The following is a 25,087-nucleotide window of genomic DNA, read 5'->3' on the forward strand; positions in this document are numbered from 1 at the left end:
TTAAAAATAAATATAAAAATTTAATGATAATTTATATCATATTTTAATATAATGCTCCATAAAAAATAAATATTTTATGAAAATATTATCTTTTTAAAAAAAATTATATACATAATTCGTAATAGACACAATTAGATTTTAAGTCTAACTAAATTTTAATTAGATTTGATCGATTTCATATTTTTATGATTATAAATTTAGATCTGATTCAAGAATTTAGTTTTCTTTATTAAATTTGTTCAAGAAAGGAAATTCATGTTTTAGCTTGAAATGATTTATATAAAAAATATACTAGAGATTATAATTTTTAAAAATTCATTTTATGCAATTTGAATTTCAATTTTGACAAAAAAAGGAAGGAAAATGTATATTTTCAAACTCGTAGAATTTCAACTAAATATGTAAAAATACATTTGTGTTTCATCCATTATAATTACAATCGCTTCTTAAAGAATTTATAAAAATTTGCTTTTTTAATTGCATATAGAAAAAAAAACTTATAATTCAGAAAAAGAATTTAAATTTAGAAATAGAAATATAATATTAATTGTTTAGTTTAAAATTTTAGTATAATAAGAAGATGAGACGTTTTAAAATTAGGCAGACCTAAAAAATAATTTTAAAATACTATGCAAATTTGATGGGATGTTAATTAAATCTCAGTACCTATACAATGAGTTTTGGAGATAAGGAAAGACAAACCTAATAGAGAAGTCTAAAATTATGCTTGTCAATGTTAACCAACAATATACCTTAAAGCAAAACTTTCAATTAGTATTTGATAATCCTAGTTAACATATAACAACCTTGTTTCAATTAGTATTTGATAATCCTCTTTTTTAGAGTGTATATCTTATGTTTTGTGGATTTTTTGTGAGTGTATTATAAGTATTATTTGAATGTATCAAGATAAGTCTATCGGTTTATTTTTTGCAATGTTAATTCAAAAACATTATTATCGAGAAAAAGATACTATATTATAATATGGAAGAAAATACTTTTAAAAAAATTAACATAATACTAAAATTTAATAATTAATATTACATATTAAACTAAATGTATAAATAACCTCTTGAATCTATCTCATTGTTGCAACTAGTTATTTGAATTCAACTTTGATATAATATAATTTTTCAAATTTAAGGATTGTTACTCTTAACTTTTCAGTCATAGAGGTTATGTGCATGTATTTTACAAATATTATATATATATATATATATATATATATATATATAATAATCTATAAAATTGAGAGATTTAATTGAATTAAAATTAAAATTTATAGATTATTATATTTAAACTCTTCAATCGCATATGTTATGCGCATGTATATTACATTATCTATAAAAAGATATAAATTTGAATAAATAATAATATATTTAAAATATAAAATAAATAAAATAAAAAAATTAAAAATAATAAATTTTAATTCTTAAAACAAAAATCACTATTTTTAATCATCTATTAAATATTGTTTTACTACAGTTATTGGTGTGGGTTGTTCATGACCATAAGAAAAAGTATTTGATAGCAAAAAAGCTTAAAGATTATGACAGTTGATTTTAGTACTTGAAAAATATATTATTTATTTTATTTAATATAATTAATATATAAAATTAATAGAACACACTTTTCACATAAAGTTAATTCAATGTGGTTAATTTTTATTTATAAAAAGTTTAAATATATCAACTCCAAAAATTTATATTCCTAATTAAATTAAAATTAATTTTAGGACAGACAATTACAACAAAGTGATAAATTCAAAAGCCTAAATATAAAAAGTTGTCTTTTAGAGAGAGAAAAAAAGAAAAGAAAAGGAAAAAGCAGCAAAACTAGCGGGAAGCGTGAGATGGAAAAAGCCCACTTGGCATTGTCTTTGTATAGAAACAATGACCCACAAGCACAAGCAATCAATAAATGGCCAGTTGCGTTTTATTTTCACGATCCTATATTGTCTTTTTGTTTTTTTTTTTTTAACGAATTTATAATGATTTTGAAATCACCTATAAAATTATGAGATAACCAATTCAAACCCAATTTGATTTTAATATTAAAATGATATTGATGGTTTAATATTACGAGTGATTTGGATTCAGAAATTTTAAATGTAAATTTTATAAATTTATAAATATAATTTAAATTAATTATTTAATAAGTAAAAACGGTCTAAATTCATAAATCTTATAAAAAGGTTTCATCCTCTAAAACTTTTATTTTTAGTGTTTTAGTGTCACACACACACAAGGTGTAAAATTTTAAAATTTACCATCTTAAAATAAAAATGAATTGTTATATAATTTTTTTATTTTAATACTGACCTTATAAGTTTATATTATCTCAAATTTATTTTTAGCTTTAAAAAAAATTCCACTATTTTCATATTTAATCAAATGAATAAATTTTTAAAATTTTCATAGTTTTCGAATTTATAAATTTTAACTAAATAAATAGTTTCTTTCAATCTAAAAGAGAGGATAAAAGTTTTTAAAAGAAATATTTTAATATTTAAATTTTAACTCATAAAATTTAAGAAAACAACTAAGTGGTTTTACATAAATTGATGGTTGAGATGATATTATTGACTCTTTTCATAAGTTGATAAAATAAGGAAGGGAAGAAAATATTATTTTATTTTTGGCACTCTATAGGCTAGCTATTAATTAAATATCCGACATTATTAGCCCAAAATTATTGGACCATTGATATCTTTTTTAAATATCCACTCTGTACAAATTATTATATTAATTAACATTCTTTTTATAATTAATCACTTGAAAATATAATATTTGTTGGTATATATATAAGTAAGGTTAATTGGGGAACCACTTAATTTGACTTTTTTTTTTTTTTTTATAAACATCACTATTTACAGAAAAAAACTCATAGGCAATCGTTTCTCACCTGCAATAGTGTCCCATTAGCAAACCACCTCAGGGACTTCAATTCATAAACAAACCTCTGATACAGGCTAATGGATGAGCACAGGCATGTTTCATTAATGTTAGAAATTGAGAGTGCACATAATTTTAATATAAATTTTTAATTTTATGAAGTGAGAAGAGATTAGGACATTACATACATGGTCTTATCTTACTGTTAGAATAAGATATTAATATTAGGACTAGAAATTAGTTTAACTTTGAGATGAATTAAGTCAACACGAAAATGGGTTGGTCAAAATGTAAAAGATCTAATGGATGATCTAAGAATGCTAGTTGGATTGCCACTATATATATATATATATATATATATATAATATGAAGTAAGTCAACACGCGGAATGTTGCTATAATTTATGCACAATTGCATTGAAAGGAAATAACATCAACTATCCAAAAAAGTGGTAACTAAATTAATATTTCAAAGTCGATAATATTGAGCAGCTTAAAATTTTTAAAGTAATATATATCTGGCACAATTTAAATTAATTATTTATATATATATATACGTAAAATATAGGTAACTTAATTATTTAACTTTTGCTTTTGTAAATAACAATTAGTGCTTATTTGATTCGAAATAAAAATATAAATAGAAATATGAATAAAATAAAAAATTAATTTTATATATAATTTGATTCAATATACAATAAAAATTTAATTTTAATTAATATTAATATTAATAATAATATTCAATTTATTATAATGAGCAAAAGAGTATATAAAATAATAATTATTTGATTATTTATGATTTTTTTTACTTAGGGTTCATTTTAGAAAAAAAGAGGATAAATGATTCTCCTTCCTATTTTTGTCTTTTTATGAGTAAATTTATATATATATATTAATTTATGAGATCTAAATTCTTTTTCATATGTGTGCTTAATTTTTGATACATAAAATTTTTATTTTGACACATAGGATTCAAATTTATGTGTAATTTTATAAAAAAATTTTATTAATTTATTATTTAATAAGTTACATTTGTAATTAAACACTCATTTTGATCCTAAGAAATAACATATTAATAATAAATTAGTTTTCTAATTAGATAATAATTATTCTAAAAATAGCATATTAATTATATTTTAATATTATATTAGATTAATATCAATTATATTAATAGTATTAATTTATATAATATTATAATTAATAAATATTTTAAAAATAATTTTTACATTAATAAAAATTTTAAAAAAATTAAGGACATTTAAAAATAGTTAGTTTGCTATTCTCTTTTAAAATTATAAATCAATATTGAATAATTTATTAAATTGTATCTATAAATTTAATTTTATAATCAAAATAATAATAACGGTCATGTAATACACCGATAAATGAATAGTTATCTCTTAATTTTTAACTTAGAACAAGGTTTCCATCACCCCATGCATCAGAAAATGAATGGTTCATAAATAAGTACTAACGAATATATGATTTGCAGGATCAGATGATGTCTTAATATACATAAATTTTGAAATTCTTTCAAAACATTACGAGAGTGTCGTCGGTCTATATTTCGGACCACATCTATATTTCCAATCACTTCCCGTAATGATTAAGTCAGCAAAGTGATTTCAAAAAATAAAATAAAAATAAAAAGAATTGAATTTTAGTCAATTGGACCATGCGGTAATAGGCAGCATTTTCCTTTCTTCGTAATTAAGTTTCTTGTCACAAATTGAATCAGTATTAATTAGTGGAGAAAGAAATTGAAAATATGTGATTAAAACAAGATTAGAACGTAAGCTTAACAAAATAATTTATTTGGATGGAAATGCAGAATTTAGGTAAAGAAATAGAAGAAGGATGGAGAGATGCAGATTGAAATGCATTTGCATGTGCTGGCACGAGCTATTGGGTTGGGACCCATGGAAATTGGATAGTAGTTAGCTCTTGAGAAATATGCATCACAATTTCCCTCTCATTATAATATATATTATATAAACTTTATTTGAATTGAATAGTATTTATTGCTTTTCTTCTTCTTCTTTCCCTTTTATCTTTGAATTGAAGACTATCTTAAACCACAAATAATAATAATAATAATAATTCCAATTTTTTCTTTTTTAAAAATATCTGTATAGCTGCATCAATGAAGATCCCATACAAATCAATTATTGTTTGTTCCAAAAGTAAAAACAAAAACAAAATTCAGAAGAAGGCAATATCTATTCATTATTTATTTACAAGTCCACCTATGCTCATAGGCTCATCTTTAATATAAAAAAACTAAAATATTAGAATAGTAAATAATATTCTATAAATTAGATTAAGAATAACAGTTAATTAAAATTAGGAATATTTAGTATTTAATAGTTTTATTTACAATTGATAATTTTACCAATGAATTATTAATCTAACAAATAAAAAGATATTGACGAAAAAAAACACATATAAAAATAGGATTCAAAGGGCGTATAAAAACAGGAAAAAAAAAAGAAGAAGAAGAAAAAGGTTAGAGAAATTTCAAATGAAATGCGACAAAGAATAGAAATTATAAGTAATGGACAAAGAGGCAGTGAGTGGTTGGTTTGTTTGCCCCTGCATTTTTGGAAATGTGAGCACCCCATCCCATCTCTTCTTATAATGGCCACGTAACATATTGCATTGTCTCACCCTAATACGAATTATTTACTTTCACACAATTACAAAAAATAGTGTTTATAAATTTTAATAAATATTTACGATTGAGTGTATATAGCAAGCAGGACAATAATATATTACAGATTATTCATATCAAATTCTTACAAAATGGTGTGCCAATTTATTAAAATTTAATAATTAAGTGTTTAAATTTTTTAAAATAATAATTCAGTGTGTTAAATTAAAAATTATTAACATTAAATATGTGAAACCAATCATTATATATATATAAAAAAATCTAAAGTAGACAAATCAAACTATTATATCATTTATGTGGAGGGAAAATCTTTAATGTAAACAATACCGAATTATAAAGAAAGATAAAAATATATAAATAAATACTATACATTTTATTAAGAGATGTATTAATAATTAATATTATAGCTAAAATTATCATCCTCAGTAATAGACAATTTTATTTTAGATGTTTGTAGTGATGGATTGAAGAAGAAAATGTGTTGCTCAAAATTAGATAAAGATTTCTTTCGAAAATTGATGAAAATATAAGAATATAATGATGATAATAATGAGAGCGGTGTATTAATCTGTTAAGAATAGATACCTTTTAAAGTTTTTCTCCTCATATTATTCTTTTAATCTACTTAAATTGATAATATGTATTTTAAGATTATAAATTCGTAATTGCTATTGACCTGCTAAATACTCTAAATTGTAAATAATTATTAAGTTCACATACCAAATTGTAACCTTTAAGAATTTAAATACTTAATCGTCAAATTTTAATAAATTCATGTACCTTTTCTTTAATTATTCACCTTTTCTTATATATATATTACCGATTCTGTACACTTAAATATTAATAATTTTCAGTTTCATATACTAAATTATAATTTTTTAAAATTTAAACACTTAATTGTCAAATTTTGACAAGTTTATCCACTATTTTTGTAATTATTCCTTTTTGCTTTCATGGTCCTTTCATGTCTACAAATATTTCAACTTTCAAATTTCTCTTTTCCTTCTTCATTAATGCTCCTTTTAATTCTATTCAATCAATTTTTATTTTTTTCCGTTCGGAAGTAACTTCTTTTTTGTTGCTTGGTTACTCACGTAAATTTATTTAGAAGACATTTTATGATATTTGAAATATTTCAAAATTATCAAAATTATATTATTTTGATCTGTATAATTATACATAAATTTATATAAAATAACAAAATAAGGTATTTAGTGGCATTTTAGTATCTGCAATGCTTAATTTTGAATGATTCAGATATATTCTTTTTTTATTTTTTTTGCCTAAGTTTGATGTATATCTATATCTATATAATAATCTATAAATAAATGACATATATATTCATTAATTCTAGAAATTTTTTTAACTAGTCTTGGTGTATACGCTACAACTAATAAAAGAGCGACAAGTATATATAAGTGTTTTATATTTTAGTATTGGATGATGGACACATACTTCATTATTTCAAACTAATGAATATGTGTTCAATCATCTATCAGTTTGGTGTATAAATGAAGACATACATAAAGTTTAGACAAGAATTTCTTTTAGTGTTAAATAATGAAGTATGTGTCAATTATCTAATTTCAAAGTGTAAAGCACTTGTATGTAGGTGCCACTCTCCTATTAGTATACTCATATGTAGATGTCACTCTTTTATTAGTTGTGTTGCATAGTTACGATATATTTTAAAGTGTAAAACACTTATATGTAGGCTTGTACGTTTGTTAGTGCCATTTCTTGCACCTCTGGTTGTTGAATGAATGAAAATTTCAATCGTGAAAAAAGAAAAAGAATACTATGATCATATTGTCTAACATTACTTACTATTAGCATGAAAGCTAAGGATCCAAAGCAATAAAACAGGAACAGAGAAAAGAAAAGCTCCAAATATATTTTCTATAATTCCAGCATATTCATTATTCAAAATACTAAATTTTATTTCCCTGCCACGGAACGAAGAGAAGAACCATTGGAAATGTAAATACAACAAAGAGGTTAACAGTGTAGCTCCTTTTATTCTATATAGTTATTAACTAAAATATTAAAATATATATTATATTATATGATAATAATAATAATTATTATTATTATTATCTGGAAAGGGCCAAATCAGGTATAGAAGGAGATGGTCAAATGTAGGAATCACTTCCATCGCTTTAAATATTTGCCTTGGTACTTCTCATACATTCCACCCTTCCAGCGATTCCCATACTTGCCATGCTTGAGTCTCCCATGACCATAGCCGCCGTGCCCCTGGCCATGTCCATATGACATGTAGTGAGCCCCGTAACCAGCAGCAGCCATGGCAGTTGCACCCCCAGCTAACATTACACCCATACCAGATCCATGCCCTGAAATTTATTTTTAGCCAGGTTAACAAATGCAAAAGAGTGCCATAACGTTCCAAACTTTTGGGGGTTGAGAGGTCCGATATAAGAGGTTGAAAAGTAAAGGACTGAGGACAATCCTTTTTCAAGACTCAAGTTTATGGCAACAATCCAAATTTGCATGCTCTTACTAATAATGAGATGGTTGAAATTTTCTTCCTAATGTGAAAAAATAGTAACTCCAAATATTAAATAAAAGATATTAATTAAGAAATAATAAATATGTAAGAAATAGAGACATTTCTAATAAGATGGGTGTTCATGTCGGACGGTGTCCGTATCGAACACATATCGAACACGATATTGATACTAATATTATATTCTAATTTTTTAATGTAGTTATATTTTCGTGTCTTTATATTATATTATATATGTATCTACACTTCTTAAATAATTAACCAAATATTAATAAAAAAAGCCAGTTGTTGAGGATTCCAGATTCTCTAGTGTGCACTAATCACAATGGAACAGGTTATAGAATGAACATATCTAGGGCACTAGAGTTAATTAACAAATCACTGTCAAATAACAAGAAAAGATTGCAAGATGGAAAACCTGAATGATGTGATGGCCGAGGATAACCAGCTGGAGGGTAAGCAACTGGAGGATAACCACCTGGAGATGGAAAACCTGTAGGCCCGTATGGTTTTTGGGGAGGATAACTCGGTGGATATGCAGAAGGAGGAGAAGAATATCCATAAGGAGAAGGATATCCAGCAGGCGGAAAGCCCTGGGGGGGATATTTTTGAGGACTATTATAACCATGGGGAGGATAAGCTCCAGGTGAGGAGTGGTAACTATTACCATATCCTCCAAGATGTGAAGGCAAGCATTTCTCGTTGGAATCAAAGTCATGATGTACCTCCTCCACAGCTTCCATCTTTCTTCAACTTCGGTTTAATGCCCTATAAATATTGAGAACGTACAGTAAGCTGTTCACAACTTAGGAACTTAGTACAGATAATTCCAAATATAAGGGAAGAAAAAAAGCATAAGATTATTTCACATATAAATGTCGTTAGAAATATGAAAGAAAAATATTACAGGTAATGGAACAATCCCAAAGCTAGAATATTATCTCTGGAAAATTCAGAACCTGAAGTTATAGATCAGACATCATTATCCCATATGTCGTTTCATTACTGTTAGCCCTATAAAGCACAAGACAACTAACTCCTCACAATAGCAAAGGATATTCAGGTATATATACATTAATACACAAATATACACCACTTGATAAGTTACTGATATGGAAAGTTTTTTCTTTAATTTCTTACAAAAATTAAAGGAAAAGAACTATTACATGAAAACCTATGTTAATTTGTTATGATTGGTTTATTTAAAGGTCTTTTAGTTATTTTCAAATTCTATCCTCTTTAGGACATACTTTTATTTCATCCAATAACTGCATGCAAAGATTTATGAGATTTATTCGTATTATAAATAGGTCTTCTTTTTTCTTTCTTTCTTTCTTTTTTTTTTTTTTTAAAAAAAAAAGAAAAAAGAAAATGAGAGAACCTCAAAGATCACCATGCATCAATTCATCTAGGAAAATCCAGCAAAAGAAACAACCGACCATTTTCAATATATACATGCAATAACAGATGCACTAGAAACAACGTGGAATTGTAACAAAGGAAAAAAGAAAAAGAACAAGGTAGGGTTAATGATAAAGAGCAAGAGCAACAAAACTTGACCATTTTGAATATTCTACATAACTTTCTTTTAAATTTATGGGAAAGGTTTACCAGGTAGCATAGTTAATCATCAAAGGTAAAAGAAACGAATAACAAGGTACCAATGAAACAAATACTTAAAAGAAAGGAGAGATCCTGCAGCTCCAAGAGATCATAATAAAACCATTACAAAAGGCAGGTATATCCATGGATTCACAAGAATAATAACCTATAAAACTCGCTATAAATGCAGCCAGGTTTAGGGTAAAGAAACAAAAAGTCTATCAGAAAAGCCTATTATAGGAAAGCATATCAACAATTAGACAACAACATTTAGATAGAAGTTAAGAAAGAAAGCATGTAATGTTAATATTGCAAGTAATAAAGAATATTGACTTCATAAAAACAGCAAATCGTAGGTACCCAGATAAAGAAATATCAAAGAAACAACAAAAGATGAGACTGGAAACAAAAGGTTTCTAGCATATTAAAGAGATGTAGAGAGATTGCATACCAGGACTTTGCTGTTTGAGATTGAAAGTTATAACAGAAGCTTTCCTTTTTAAATGCTGGTTTCCTTGATTCTTTGAGAGCGAAGGATTCATCTTTAGTGGGTAATTATTCGATCGAATTGTGCACGTGTACGCGTTGCTTAAACGCTGCTTGATTCACCACCTTTTTCTACAAAGACTAGACTAATGGACCTGAAGAAGATAAGAGTATCAACTATCATAACTGATATATCCTTTTTTTTTTTTAACAAAATTTCAGAAATTAGCAGGGAGTCAAGCTCTTACACGTTTGACAGAAAAAGAAAAGTTCTTACACGAAATCTAAGCAAGTTTTATTGTCGAAAATCAAATTTTAGCATGCCTGATTTGACTTTAATTGTTCATTGTTAATAAATCCTCTACTCTTTCCTGAACCTGAAAGTCCAATATTCTCTACCCATTTTCGTTATCCTTTCAACTTTGTCTGAAGCATTTTATCTGATGAAATTCCTATTCTCTACCCTTTTTCATTATCTTTCTCCTCCAATCAATTATTATTCTCTTTATTTATTCTTCCTTTAGCCACTTGCTGGATTCAGAAAGATGACATGGGTGCCTTATTTTCACCACATCTTCAGCCTAAAGATTAGGAACGAAAAAAGTTCTTGTTAGCATACGTGGGATTAGCAGGTAGCAGCAGCAAGCAACAGCATCATGATCACTAGAAGATAATCTAAATTTCCATATCATCCAAAATTTTCCAGAAAACCATCACTGGTTAATAAGACCATTAGCAGCAGTACAAGTCAAGCAAAGGGTTCTGAGAAGAACAAATCTATCCACCAGAAATATATACATATGCTATTATTCCTGATAATTTTTCTACCTTTGGAACAGGTCTGTGCTCCTCTTCTCTCTTTCTCTTCCTTTTCTTTTTCTAATTCTTTTTCCTTCTTTATAGCAGAGAAAAAAGAAATTCTTTTTGAATGCATCAAATATATTATATACCCAATAATTATATAAATTATACGAATAAATTAGTCATAGAATTTATTGATGCCTTATGAAATATCAGGATATAATTATTTATTTTAACTTGATAAGATTTAAATTCTAGCATCCACTTCTAAATCATTTATCCTTTACAAACATCCACTTGTAAAATATTCGAAGTTTAAAATCTATGCTAAAATTTAGATCAAACACCAAAATATACTTAATACTTGTTCCATGTGTGTTTCAATGGGAAGGTACTGCCAGTGTTCCTAGAGCAGAAAAGATAGCTGAGTCTACAATTTTCATCAGAGCATAAATGTTCACATAATTATATAGTTTTACTAAATTTCTTTTTTCTCTTTTATTTTCTCAAATTTGAATCAAAATAAATTGTTGTTTTGATTCATCGATTATAGATAAGTTTGTAATTCATTCAACTAATCTAATATATTTTTCAATTATAAGAATGCGTTTATATTTCTGATTTACGACAGACCATTGATAGTAACTACTTTGACTACTATCAAATAGATATTTGCTCCAAATACTACCTTATAAGACTCTACATTTTATAGAAATTCATGCTTTAATTTTTAGGAGTAATACATTTATAAGAAAGATATAATATATTTTTTAATATATACTATAATTTTTTTATTATGTGTATTTATTCTGGACAAGTAAGTATAACACTAATAAATAATGATAATTTATAGCATAAAATTAACAAGTTTAATCCTACAAAATAGTGTATTAACATTAGTTTATATAAATACAATTAATATATTAATTAATAAATACTCTTCATCTGATCAGCATAAAGATTAAAGTCTCAGAAATATTAATTAATATATAGATAAGTAAGACCTGCTCTTGCAAATACCGTCTGAGTAGAAGCATCTATGTTATCTTATCGTTGTTGAGTTGAATGGTAGCATCCATGAAGAAGAAGAAGGGTCAGCCCTCTTTTTCCTTTTTCTGGTTTTAAATTTACCTTTGTCGTCCTTCTCTTTTTCAGTCCAAGAAGGCACAATTTGCAATGCAAGACTGCGGATTAAAGCGAAAGATAGCCATCTTATATGACAAATTATTTCAATTATTATGCATGAACATGAGAAGTAGAAAAGCACTGTGAATGGAGCCAACAGAACATCTCTCTCTCTCTCTGCTCACTGATTGAGATTGATGTTCTTTTATGGAGTTATTATAATGTACATATAGCAAGTAAAGGTTTATGATACATGTAAAGAGTGTACTCAGTGTTTAAGCTCTAAGAATAAAAAAACTGTACGTGTTGATTGTAAGATACATGAATCCGCCTCTTCTGGAGGGTTTCATATTATTTTTTATTTTAATAATTTATTAATAATGATTAGATATTAAATTAATCCTTCTAAATAATACTTAACTATAGACTAATTTTATTTGTTTATCATTTTTATTTTTTTCTTAACCCTCCCTCCTCTTCTTTTCCTTTTTTTCTAGTCATTTCTTTAGTTTTTGTGTTTTAGTTGTTTTGTTTTATTTTTTTAAATCTGAAAGTTTTCTTCTCTAGTGTTCTTGGTTGGTTTGAAAACTTTAAATCCAACAGTGAATCTTAAGCTTCAACTTTCTTTGGATGGTTTGAAATTTTTGTAAAGAAGGAAGATCTGTACAACAAATTAATAGTTTCATTTTTCTCAAACTTATGATTAATTTGAATTTTTCAAGAGTTATTTAGCTCTTTGAATTATTAGCTAAATATTATAAAACATATTTGTTTCAATCCATTGGTGAAGATTCTTCAACAACAAAATAAACTACAAAGAGAAACGTTTTTCTTGGAGTTTCTAAATTTAGAATAATGATCTTTAAACTTAAGTCTTATTTATAAATTGTAATTTCGTAATTTACCTCTCTTTTAGTTATATATTGTAAGCATTTTCCAAAGTTTTCATTTCGTTCAGAAAAAATTAAAATTTATATATAAAATAAGCATAAATAAATTCGCTGAATAGATAAAAGGAATGTTTAAAATTAGTAAGTTAATTAAATATTATCGATTAATTATTTATAGTTAAACAATAAATAGTATGATAATTAAAAACCATATTATTTTAATTTATTTTGTTTTCTATTTCATTGGATTGAATATTTTATAAATTGTATTTTTTTTTTTAAAAAAAAAAAGAGAAAGAACCGTATGAGTATTTGATTTTAATATTAAAAAATGTGAACATCCCTTATGTACTTCATCAGCATCTACTATATTTATAAAATAATTTTTTGATTTAAAATATGAAAAGACAATTTTATAAAAATAGTGAGACAAAAAATGTGGATTATGTAGCATTAATCTTTAGTATTTAATCAATCACCTTTGTTTCGATTTTATATGTAAACCTTATGCCCACATCCCACCAAATTTGGCTTTACTTGAAATCTTAGATGCAACTAATCCGCTATCATAATGCTGACCAACGTTACTTACTATTGGCATCAAATTAAAGAATAAAAAGACCATCACGTGTATTTTCTGTTGTACAAACAATATTCAAACTACTGAATTCCATTTCCCTGGCAAAAGCACAAGAGAGAAGAACCAGTGCAAATGTCGATAAATGTTACAGGAGGTCAACAATGTAGCTCCTTTCTTCCTGGAATGACCAAATTATCCATATACCAAAGAAACCAAATAAAGCAGCAAATATTATACATGCATGTAACCACTATAGTCAATAGTAACACCTGAATTGAATGTAGATTCATCAGGTTAAGCAAAAGACAGTCTTCAAAAATCCAAAACCAGCCATAGAGGTAAGGAGAGAGAGTCAAATAGGTAGGAATCACTTCCACCTCTTGAACATTTTGCCCTTGTGCTTCCCAAACATTCCACCCTTCCAGCGCTTCCCAAACTTCCCATGCTTAAACTTTCCGTGCTTGAACTTCCCATGACCAAAGCCGCCGTACCCATATCCATGTCCATGTCCATGCGACAAGTGATGAGCCCCATAAGCAGCAGCTGCTGCAGCTGCCCCCCCAGCTAACAGTGTCCCCATACCACCAGATCCATGCCCTGTAAATCAATTTTTGTCATCCAAGATTAAAATATGTGTTATAGACCAGCATACACGGAATAAAATGCCAAAAGAGCATCATAACTTTCCATGCTTTTGAGGGTTAAGAACATTTTTGAAATTTTCTAAGGGTTCCAATTTACAAGGCTGTGAAGCAAGGGATGGAGGACCACTATGTAGCAAATTTGACACATTATGTATTAAAAACTAACTTCAAACTATCGGGACAAAGACACTAAGCAGCAATAAATACCCAACCCCCAACGACAACCTTATATAGGTTAGCAAGTTGTTGACTATTCCGGTTTTCCTGGTCTGCATTAATCACATTGCTCCAGGTTTGATTAAGCAATCTACCGCATCAGACTTAATAAACATCACTACAAATAAAAAACATTGCAAGATGGAAAACCAAAGCAGATAGCACATTGAGCAAACCTGAATGGTGCGGACCTGATGGCCCGGGATAACCAGCTGGAGGGTAACCACCTGGAGGATAACCAGCTGGAGGGTAACCGCCTGGAGGAGGATAGCCACCTGGAGGAGGATAACCTGCTGGAGGATATCCACCAGGAGGAGGATATCCAGCAGGCGGGTAGCCCTGGTGGGGATATTGTTGAGGAGGATAACCGTGTGGAGCATATGATCCATGTGGGGTGTGGTAACCAGCAGCATATCCAGCAAGATTCGAAAGCAGGCCTTTGTCAGTAGACTCATTGTCAGGCTTGTCCTTTCCACCTCCCATCTTTCTTCAACTTCAATTTAATGCTATATAAATTGAAAATAATACAGAAGAATTGTATCACAAACTGTATCAAAACAAACACACATAAGGGAAGAAAAAGCACAAAGTTATTTCACTTGCCGAAGGAAAATTAATACAAGTGATGGAACAAACCCAGAGCCAGAATCTTTCTAAAACTAGAACCTAAAGTTATAAGGGATGATTATTCCATATTTCATTGCAGTACTAGACCTATAAAACACAAGACAGCTTACAAGAACAAAGGATATTCTGGCACTGGTATGCAAAGTGCAAGATATGCTTGAATGAACTCTTATAAGTAATATGCAGATCACTCCATCCTATGTTCCAGAAACCAATTTCTGATAGGTTACTAACATAAATCCACAACATGCACAGAACTAAATAGACTATATTTGCATGTGAATGGCATATTCTATGCATGTGCTAAACTAAACCTTCAAATCAATTAAACAAATCTCACCAATTTTAGTTTTAAGTCTTATGTCTGTGCTTTACCCTCTGAATATTTGCACAAGTTGCAATATAATATGTAGAAAAAAAACTTGTGATCTATAGAGCAAATTTAAGGGAAAATAATACCAGATAACGCAGGTAATCACCAAAGATAAACAAAGGGGAATAAGGTACAATTAAACAAATAAAGGAAAGGTCCTGCAGCTCCATGATCATTAAAACCATTAAAAAAGGCAGGTATCTAGATGGATACAAGAGACAATAAGCAACAAAAATCACAATATAACCAACATTAAGGTAAAAAAAGAAAGAAAATTGGATCAACCCCGGAAGAAAAGCCAATTTAAATTTTTTTCTTTTTAAAAAGAAAAAGCAAATCAACGATTAAAACAAAACATTTAAATAGAAAGAGAAGCCAAGAAACATGTTATATTGCAAGAAAGAAGCTTGACAACATAGTAACAGCAGATCACAGGTACCCAAATCCAGAAAAGATCAAAGAAATAACAAAAGGGTTGTTACATATTAAAGAGATACGAAGATGGCATACCAGATTTTTGCTGTTTGAGATTGAAAGTTAACAAAAGCTTTCCTGTCTTTCTTTCTTTCTTTCTTTCTTTCTTCTTCTTTTATGCGGGTGTTCTTGATTCTTTGAGAGAGAAGAATTTACCTGTAATGGATATTATTTCTTTTGGGATTTGTTTATATAGAATATCGATGCAAGGACAGATTAGAGATACAAGGAGTTTCGATTTGCGTGCGCATCTGTGAGTACGCGTTGCTTAAACGCGTCTCTGTTATCATGTTTTGTTATGTGCGTGTTACCGCTTTACCACCTTTTTGGATAAAGACTAATACATTTACATACCTGAAGAAAACATAGAATTATAGAAAAAGAAATTAATACATACCAGACCAGTCAAGTATACGAAACCGAAACCCTTTGACCCAAAAAACAGAAAAGGTCCACGAAATCTAAATGCAAAACGCATATTTTAGTCCTTCATCAATTGCGTCTTAAGAGATCCTTGAACTTTTATTTTTGTACCTACTCAGTCCTTATGTTAACAGTCAGACAAAATTGCTAACGGTGCTGTTAAAATATTTTCGACATAATATAATTTGAAAACCTAAATTCCCACTTAGCATCCAACTGGACAACAGTCCTGCTCTTTTCCTTCTCTTTCTAAATATACTTTTTTTAGAGAAATTAAGAAGAAGCGCCGCTGCACTCTTCCACCATTTTATAAACATGATAATTCAAACAATACCCACCATACAACAAGAGCACTGCTTCTATTCTCTGGAAACACCCATTAAAATCTTCACATGGATGATAACTCTATTTCTTTTATTCATCATATTCAAGAAAGTGGGATTTGATTTAGGGTTTAAATGTTGTAATTAGGGAACAGCACAGTTTCAAATTATAAACAAAACTTTGTCGTTATGCTTGGTTGGCTGTACTTGAGCAGAGGAGTTTTGGATAGTAGATGTCATGAAAATCTTGCTTTTTGTGACGATGCTTTGCCAGAGCTAGGAGAAGGATGCAGCGGCGACGGTTTTCTTCTTGGATTCGGTTGCTAAATCTTGCTAGCCCGACCAAACTATTCAAGTCGAGAGATTGTTGATTATGCTGTTTCAACTCCGATCCTGCCTTCCGCTTCCAGCACGACCATTGTCTTATCGAAAACGGTTTTTGGAATTAATGCTAATTCATCTGCTGCTTCTATTAATATCAAATTTCAACAGTAATAATTATTTCTCTCAGTCCGATTATCTTTTTTTTTTTCAATTAAGTTATTGAGAATTCTGTAAAGAAACAGTTTTTTTTTTTTTTTTATTATCGTTGTTCCCTGACGATAGCTTCTGCAAGTGAGAGAGAAAGGAAATAGACGTTTGTTGAAACTATGTCGTTTTTTTTTGTTATTAAAAGTTCCCTGGCAATGGCTTCTCAAAACAACGTCGTATTTTGTCAATGAAAATTTACTTATCCTTGTCAGCATCCGCAGTGGCTAGTAGTAATTAGACATATACATGCATATAAAGATGCGATTGATTGATGTACAGAGACTGCCTAAAACAAACACTAAAAGTAGAGAGACTAAAATATGTGTTTTGCCAAATCTAAATCAATTTTATTTTCAAAAATTAATTTCACACGACCTGATTTTTGTTTAAAACTATTTGCCCCTATATTTTTCCTTTTAATTTTATTTTACGTTTTAATTTTTAAATATAAATAGTAATTTTGTTATATGCTCTGTTTATATATATATATATATATATATATTTTTCAGGGAATATAATTATTTCCTTTCCATTAAGATTTGTCTTATTTTTTTCCTAAAGTTTATACCTACAATAATTAGTTAATTAATTACTCTCTGCGAATATATACTTTTATTTGTTATTATTATTTTACATTCTTGAGTGGCAGGAGAGCAGTATCTTTCATTTTAAAAACTTTTTGGTGGGATGGAACCAATGCCTTGCAATTCTTTTCACTAAAACAATTAGGGCAGAACATATTTTGGAACAGAATTTGTCTGAAAATAGGTTGATTGGGAAATTTATTTATTTCCAAATGATTCGTTCTTGAAGAATTTTCTTTCAATTATAACGTGCCACAACAGAAGCTCCTTCCACCAATCCAAGTGACAAAATAATAATAATAATAATAAAGCAAAGAAAACTATGTGGAAATGTTCATGCGGCAGTATCACATGAATATTACGTTGCATCTAAGGATTACATATATTTACACTCGATACACAAACTTTTATTTTTGATAGGGAATAGAAAATCATTCTCCCTTTTATATGTTATGTGTAGAAGTAGTAATAAAGAAAAGAGAAGGAGGAAGCTTCGTTTCAGACAAAAAGAAAAAGAGGAAGCTAACATGGTATTTTCTTTCCATCAGATTTCTCAGGTAATTTCTTCTAATTTATTACCCCGTCATCCTCAATAAGTGAATATGATGATTAAAAAAAAAAAAAATTGATATACAACACTCACCAACATTGACACTCATTTCATGAATTAAAGAACTGGCAGCAAGGCAGTCCTTTCTTTGCAGCCGACACCTCATGGAAAATATGCTCTGTTTTTTTCTTTTTATTATGTTCAAATTGCACGTTCATAAGTGAATGTAAATGGCCTCGTGATTTTGTCTGCAAGAAATTTAGATATTCTCTTTCAATACAAAAGCACACAAATGGTAATACAAAGTACACCTTTGAAACTGAGCTTGTACAATTTATATCTGTTTTGGCCTATGGGCAGACACTTTCGAAGTGTTGGGGGGGGGGGGGGGGGGGGGGTTTTATTCCTCATATTTATGAAAATAATTCCTCCCTTCCCTTTACACTAACAACTAACAGTCGCGGCTTGTGTGGGAGCGAGCTGATCTCGCTACACCGCCCAATACAGGAAAAAGTTAAAAGCAGCAATTGCAATAATCAGAAAGAAAGGAAGGGTAAATAGGAGCAGAAAGTCTCTCTACATTGCAAAACAGTGGCTGGAGCTTGAGAAAGAGACAACTCTCAATAGAACAGAGCTTACTAGTTATTATGTCCGCTTTTGATACAGCCTTCTGTAAATTTTTGCACCTTCAAATTCTGCATGGATTTCTCTTTCAGTTCTTATTCCCAAGGGATTATTACATAGCCATCCGTCATTATCACACGACATGCTTGGATCAATCTCATCTATGTGTTGAAGCACATCTGGCTCCGCATCAAATTGATTCCTCATGTCGAGAGCCACGTCAAGTACATCAGACTGCAAAAAAACCTGTTCATCCAGAAAAAAATAAATTACAATTACTTATAAAGCTTGGACGCTAAGGGCAGTCGAATGAGAACCATGCTTACTTGTACTAATGTGCGATGTTTAAATGTGCCGCTATGCATTATACACGCAGACTCACAAAAATGTGCATATATACCTCTTATTTTCTACCAATCAATTGACTCATCAAATCCATTTTTCATAAAAGACCAATTAAAAACCAGTTATAGTTTTATGCATGAATGCAAAATGGTCACCAACTGCCATTGCTTTCCTATGGTATTTTTTAGTGCAGCAACAGGTATTCGATATTCTACCCTTAATCTTATCAGCTCAAGCACCCACTTTCATGGATAATTCGGACTTCTATTTGATCAAATAATAGAACACTTGATACATTTTCATGATCTGGAGGACTGTCTACAACAGTAAGATAAATCTTGCATACCTAGGCAATAACTAGAAAAGCAACATAAAAACAAAGGTTAGCTTCCATTTTTAAAAAAAAAGAAACTTTGAAGCCCATACCTTTCCTCCAAGCATTAAATTATCAGTGATAGAATCCACTAATGTCTTCTGCACAACCCTTCGCTTGTGATGCCTTTTCTTGAAATGGGGGTCTGGGCACTACAGATAAAGTATGAGCATCATAGCTGTTTTAGTCTCGATCACCAGTAACTACCGGCGTCCAGCCTATTAGTGAATGCATCGAGTTGAATCCTAGTTTCTGAACCAGTGAGACAATAGCACTTACCAAAATTGAAACAAACATCAAAGGTCCAGGGTACTCGAGAACCAGTTGTCTGAAAGAAACTGTAGCATTTGCAAAGAGGAAATATCTGCAAGACATTCATATTACCTATCATTGAAACAACCCATATAAATTGTTGGCTATTTCTTCCTGTGTCAAAAACAAAACTGGTTTCAGAGGCTTACATGTTACCAAGAGCCATCTCTTTTACCCAAAGCTCAGCACGTCTGACCAGCTGAAACAGGCAGAAAGTCGCACAATATAAGAAACAGAGAAGTTATATTTCAAAGATAAGATAAAAGTAAATGAAGTAAATATACATTACTTAATCGGAAGAATTCTGGAGTGAATTAGAAGTAACTCAAGGAGTTCATTACCATACCTTTTGCCGTATTTCAATTCCCAAATAATTTCCTGAATCTGGATTCTTTCTTGCAAGCCATATGAGAAACCTGCCACTCCCTGAAAATTTTATTAATTTGAGGCAAATAAATACTTAAAACTAGATATCTTTTGCACTGTTGTCTCTACTAGTAGTATAAGTAGTAATTGAAATCAGAAATTAACTAAAAGGGTGATAAACCACAAACTATAGCATTTTTATATTGTGTGTCAGCACTAATTCCAGGAAAAAATCCATTTTCGTGACCAATTCTATAGCATTATCTCCCAAGGCCCTAAGCCCCAGTTATGTTATTTTTATTTTCTGCCCTCTACATTTTAGCTTCTTCATTTCATGTTTACTCCTCATTTTAAGTAAGAATAGTTCCGTACAAAAGGATCCGTAACCATCCAGCTCACATCAAACAGAAAAGCATAATGGCTATGCTAATAAATAGTAATCAACAATCACAAGCAAAATACACATAATAGGAAGCATTTGGTTCAAAAAAGAAAAATTTACCACTTCCGATATCCACCATGAGTGGTAATGTCGGGTCCTTGAAAACTTCCTTCCAATTAGGTACCAACGCCGGCACCTGGCTACCAAATACTTAATCAAGCAAGCAAAGCTTCTACTAATATAGATCCAGGAGAACTACAAATCAGAACTTTCTATTATCACTCATAACTTGACGTCACAATTGAACAACTAAATCATATTACCAATATTTACAACATTAAATATAAACCTTAAATCAAATTCTTACTTACAGAAAAAGATGAACTCAAAGGGTTCACATGTTGCCTGATTCTAACATGACCCAGTTCCTGCAACAACAAAAAAGCCACAAAATTAATCCCAAAAGAAAGAAACCCAAATCAAGAAATAAACCATTGTGAAATGGGTTTACCCCAGAGGTTTTATCAGTGAGATTAAGCTCAGCATACTCCAAAGCTACAAGGTCTGTGCTTCTAAGTTCTTTTGAACCAATACAGGCATTCACTGTGTTACTGTAACAACAATTTTGATAATAATGAGGCTGTGTAGGCCTTATAATGGAACGTTGAAATTGTAGTTTTAGTATTCGCGCGGACAGAGCTTGCTTTGTAGCCATGGGTAGTGGGTTGGTAACAGCATGAAAGAATTGTGAGCAAAGTGAAGTAGTCATTTTTAACAGATTATACTCTATATTTCGGCTGCTGTTTTTATATACTCGGGCCACTTGGCCGGGTCCAAGCAATTTGGGCTGAGGCCGAAAATTGAAGTGCTACTCTTCTTAGAGTCTTTTCATGTAATTTTTGTCAAGTTCTCAATAGGAAAATTGTTTTGCAGCCATGAGAAGTGGATTGCTATCGTTTGCTTTTTTTCTTTTTTTTTAATAAATCGAGGACATAGGGCTGTGCTTAGAAAAAGGCCCATCAAGGGTAGGAAATTACTGGTGGTGAGAGTGTGCACATCATGCAAATGCCAGTGCTACTTTCTTGCAATAGCATCACCACCTCAACTATCAAAAACAACCGTTAAGCTATATGGGTGTGGTGGCTCTTGCGTTCTCTCCATTTCATTTTAAAACCCATTGCTCCTCCAACAACTCCATTTCTACCACCGTCCGCCCTGCTATCATTCTTCCAGTAATTACTCTCTTTTAATGCAGATATATATTATGTAACGTATACAAAATGATAGAATGGACTAACAAGAACTTGATTATTTCAGGGTTTAGGTAATAACACTGGAGATTATCAGAAGTTGGAAGTTACACTGAATGAGTATAGAGTGCCAACAGTTGTCGCTAAGGTGTCAAGATTTGATTGGTTCAGAAATGCTGCTGGTTTGGTGGACCCCAACTACTGGCGTGGCACTCTCCAGCCTCGGCCTGTTCTTGATTGGTACGTGACTTCATCGCATTATGTAGCGCAATTTGTGCAAATTGAGTTGTAAAAAATTTCCCTTCATTGGTTTGTTGTGTTTGTAATGTAAGGGTTATATTGTAGGTATTTGAAGAGGGTAGATGAGGCAGTTCGGGAGGCAAAGGAGCTGGCACAAGGTAGAGTCTTTGCATGTTACTTATAAATTATGATTTAGTTGATATTCGGTGCTTAATTGTTAGTCCATCACATTAATCTAATTGATTAAATCCAGAATGCTTATCTTTACTGTTAGAATCAGCTTGCTTGCTTGTTTTTAAGATTTGTGAAATCAAGATAGATATTAGTGCCTGCCATGTTTAGTTGCTTGATAATTTTGAAGTTGCGTTGATTGTTAGTTGGGAACAGAATATTATCCTGTAAACATATTGTTTTTGTTGAAACTAGTACTTTCCCAGATTTGTACATTAAATTTTGCACACAATCACAATCAACCAATTCTGCGATCTTATACAGAGTTATTTGTGATTCTCTTCCAAAGACATGATTATCTGTTTTGAAATGCCTGGTGAGAACTGTAGCTTCTTATTTTAGGTGGAAGCTTATCTCTAATTGGCCACTCAGCCGGAGGATGGCTTGCACGTGTCTACATGGAAGAATTCGGGCCGTCTGACATCTCCTTGCTGTTAACCCTGGGTACTCCCCACTTGTAGGTCACTAGTTTCTAATTCTAAATCTTCTTAATGATTCTTGAATCCTTTCACTTCTATTCCTTGTTAATTAGAAACGTTATATCTATCCTTATATACTAATCCATATCGCCCATAAATCTCAATAAGCACTTAATTGACAGAGCTACTCTGTTGACATCAGTGATTCTTCTGCGTCTGGTCTGAAATTTAGTGTTATCATGAGGTAATAAACAGCCAATATTCTATGTACTTGCAGGCCACCTCCAAAAGGAGTGCCAGGGGTTATTGATCAAACAAGAGGTCTCCTTTATTATGTCGAAAAACATTGCAAGGAAGCTGTTTACACTCCTGACTTGAAATATGTATGTATTGCAGGGAGGTAAAACCCAAATTCAGAATGCCTGTTTTTTATTCAACTTGTATTGCTTACTTATCTCAACTTAAATAAGCCTGAATTCCTCTCAAATTAATATTCTTTGTTAAAATTTTTGAGTATTTTCATTCTTTGTTTCATTTTTGTTTCCCTACTAAACTTTTTGCAATAAAGTTGTTTTCTTTGTAAACTTGCCTCGGGCCTATCTGCTTTTTCTTGAGGCTAAGGAAAGACAATGAAAGAAGGGATGGATCCCTCCTTTCTAAGTAAAATCATGCTGCTGACATCTTCTTAAAGCCTGTAAGGGGCATGCAACACACGCCATAGACTAAGAACCTGTATAGCTAAATTCTTATGCCTGGCCTGAGTTCAGAGTTGATGGGAAGCATGAAAAACCTGAAAATGATGGGAGCTAGTTTCTATCCAAGATGAACTTTTGCTGCTTCGTTTTTTTATTTCCTCTGCAATATACCTTTTTGCTATTTCATTCAACTTAAGATGTGCCAAGTGACGATATCATTGTGTGGCATTCAACTGGCAAAAATTCCATTTCTGTAAGAATGCAGTTCTCCAAATTTTACCCCAAAAACCTCATTCGGTTTTCGAGTTTTCTAAGATAATGATTTGTGATATTTAATGCCCTATATTGCAGCTTTTGTGGGTTTCCATAAAATCCCTGCCCTCATGGCATAGAGGGCAGCCCTTGTGTTTAACGACACTTGAAATAGGCCTTCAGACACCGGTTCCAAATGTCTGCTTAAATAGCCATACGAGAATATGAATATCAAGAAGGTTTTGACATAGTAAATACATGGACTGTGTTATTACAGCATGGCTAAATGCAGCCTGTACAATCAATCATTGCATTCTGAAACTATAACGCTAAATCAATTGCCATCAAATATTGCAGGTATATTCAAGGGGCTCGCTTTGTTGGGAGCTCAACTGCACAAGTTAATTCCGTAATTGCCAGTGACCAACCGACTGCGGAAGCTGCTCTTGTGAATGAGACAAGCAACTCAACATCTATGGCAACTACCTTTCGCGCTCGCTTTGTTGGGCAAGGGTATAAGCAGGTAAATGCCTTGCATTGGTGCCTGCCTCATCAACCACTCCTTTACCAAAAAGATAAGATGCTGCAACCCAAGGACTATATTATTAAACTTATAATGTCAAAGAGTCATGTCCCCCCATATTTTATTTAAGCCAGGACCTGACTGGCCATTACGACTTTGCAGTGCGATGATGAGATGCTGCTTTATGCAGGTATGCGGACAGGCAGATGTCTGGGGTGATGGAGTGGTGCCAGAGGTATCAGCCCATCTTCAGGGTGCACTCAACATTAGCTTGGATGGCGTATACCACTCACCAGTTGGTTCAGATGATGAGCTGAGACCCTGGTATGGTTCCCCTGCTGTTGTTGAGCAATGGATACAACATCTGCTCAACTAAAAGTTACTACACACTATAAAAGAATGGAAGATTAATACACTTCAGGTTCTATGCCAAAATTTAATTTCTCAGTAAATGCGTTGCGTACAAACTCCTTTTGATGTTTATTCTATTCTATTAAAACAAATTACTAGAGCAACTTCCGTTGTCACTCCTGATTATCTAATCTAGAAGCTTCACAGTTCTTACGGCGGTAAATTAAACTTGTTTCTTCCATTGTTGTAGCTTTGATAAGCCCCAGTAATTTCAATCTGTCCCCTACCATCCAATTGGGATACATCTTCCCATCTGCTCTCATTTCCAAGAACATTCTTTTGATAACTGCAAACATACACACACACTCCACGTTATCCCTCAAAAGACACTTTTTCACCCGGTC

The 25,087-nt window shown here is 30.7% G+C and overlaps 4 protein-coding genes and 1 long non-coding RNA gene across 10 annotated transcripts; 2 read left to right on the forward strand and 3 right to left on the reverse strand.

The window, feature by feature from the left end:
• Positions 1–7,479: 7,479 nt before the first annotated feature.
• Positions 7,480–10,257, reverse strand: LOC8282031 (glycine-rich protein A3). Of its 2 annotated transcripts, none has more exons than XM_002523931.4 (3): positions 10,145–10,257; positions 8,510–8,859; positions 7,480–7,918 (listed from the first exon to the last, which is right to left on the reverse strand). In XM_002523931.4, exons 2-3 carry the CDS (start codon positions 8,832–8,834, stop codon positions 7,710–7,712), a joined length of 534 nt encoding a protein of 177 aa, XP_002523977.1. In that variant the 5' UTR covers positions 8,835–8,859; positions 10,145–10,257; the 3' UTR covers positions 7,480–7,709. The 2 variants fall into 2 exon arrangements, with proteins under 2 accessions (XP_002523977.1, XP_025013992.1); XM_025158224.2 differs by lacking the exon at positions 10,145–10,257 and adding an exon at positions 10,054–10,078.
• A 70-nt stretch (positions 10,258–10,327) lies between these two features.
• LOC125368683 lies at positions 10,328–12,501 on the forward strand. Its single transcript, XR_007214440.1, has 2 exons — positions 10,328–11,018; positions 12,136–12,501. It is a non-coding gene; the product is annotated as an uncharacterized LOC125368683 (long non-coding RNA).
• A 1,099-nt stretch (positions 12,502–13,600) lies between these two features.
• LOC8282030 (glycine-rich protein A3) lies at positions 13,601–16,179 on the reverse strand. Of its 3 annotated transcripts, none has more exons than XM_015722302.3 (3): positions 15,946–16,179; positions 14,612–14,941; positions 13,601–14,172 (listed from the first exon to the last, which is right to left on the reverse strand). In XM_015722302.3, the coding sequence occupies exons 2-3, from the start codon at positions 14,916–14,918 to the stop codon at positions 13,943–13,945; spliced, it is 537 nt and encodes a 178-aa protein (XP_015577788.1). In that variant the 5' UTR covers positions 14,919–14,941; positions 15,946–16,179; the 3' UTR covers positions 13,601–13,942. The 3 variants fall into 3 exon arrangements, with proteins under 3 accessions (XP_015577788.1, XP_015577786.1, XP_015577787.1); XM_015722300.3 differs by having other exon boundaries at positions 14,612–14,982; XM_015722301.3 differs by having other exon boundaries at positions 14,612–14,928; positions 15,946–16,176.
• A 1,974-nt stretch (positions 16,180–18,153) lies between these two features.
• On the reverse strand, positions 18,154–21,617 carry LOC8282029 (tRNA (guanine-N(7)-)-methyltransferase). Of its 2 annotated transcripts, XM_048369621.1 has the most exons (9): positions 21,234–21,617; positions 21,094–21,150; positions 20,843–20,918; positions 20,321–20,400; positions 20,124–20,173; positions 19,942–20,026; positions 19,716–19,814; positions 18,960–19,190; positions 18,154–18,568 (listed from the first exon to the last, which is right to left on the reverse strand). In XM_048369621.1, exons 1-8 carry the CDS (start codon positions 21,489–21,491, stop codon positions 18,966–18,968), a joined length of 930 nt encoding a protein of 309 aa, XP_048225578.1. In that variant the 5' UTR covers positions 21,492–21,617; the 3' UTR covers positions 18,154–18,568; positions 18,960–18,965. The 2 variants fall into 2 exon arrangements, with proteins under 2 accessions (XP_048225578.1, XP_015577739.2); XM_015722253.3 differs by lacking the exon at positions 18,154–18,568 and having other exon boundaries at positions 18,604–19,190.
• Positions 21,618–21,698: 81 nt separating this feature from the next.
• LOC8282028 lies at positions 21,699–24,911 on the forward strand. Of its 2 annotated transcripts, none has more exons than XM_048369622.1 (7): positions 21,699–21,954; positions 22,040–22,212; positions 22,318–22,370; positions 22,786–22,900; positions 23,140–23,262; positions 24,167–24,332; positions 24,495–24,911. In XM_048369622.1, exons 1-7 carry the CDS (start codon positions 21,853–21,855, stop codon positions 24,549–24,551), a joined length of 789 nt encoding a protein of 262 aa, XP_048225579.1. In that variant the 5' UTR covers positions 21,699–21,852; the 3' UTR covers positions 24,552–24,911. The 2 variants fall into 2 exon arrangements, with proteins under 2 accessions (XP_048225579.1, XP_002523974.1); XM_002523928.4 differs by having other exon boundaries at positions 24,523–24,911.
• Positions 24,912–25,087: the final 176 nt, after the last annotated feature.

This window comes from Ricinus communis, chromosome 10 (assembly GCF_019578655.1).
Source record: "Ricinus communis isolate WT05 ecotype wild-type chromosome 10, ASM1957865v1, whole genome shotgun sequence".
Classification (NCBI taxonomy): domain Eukaryota; kingdom Viridiplantae; phylum Streptophyta; class Magnoliopsida; order Malpighiales; family Euphorbiaceae; genus Ricinus; species Ricinus communis.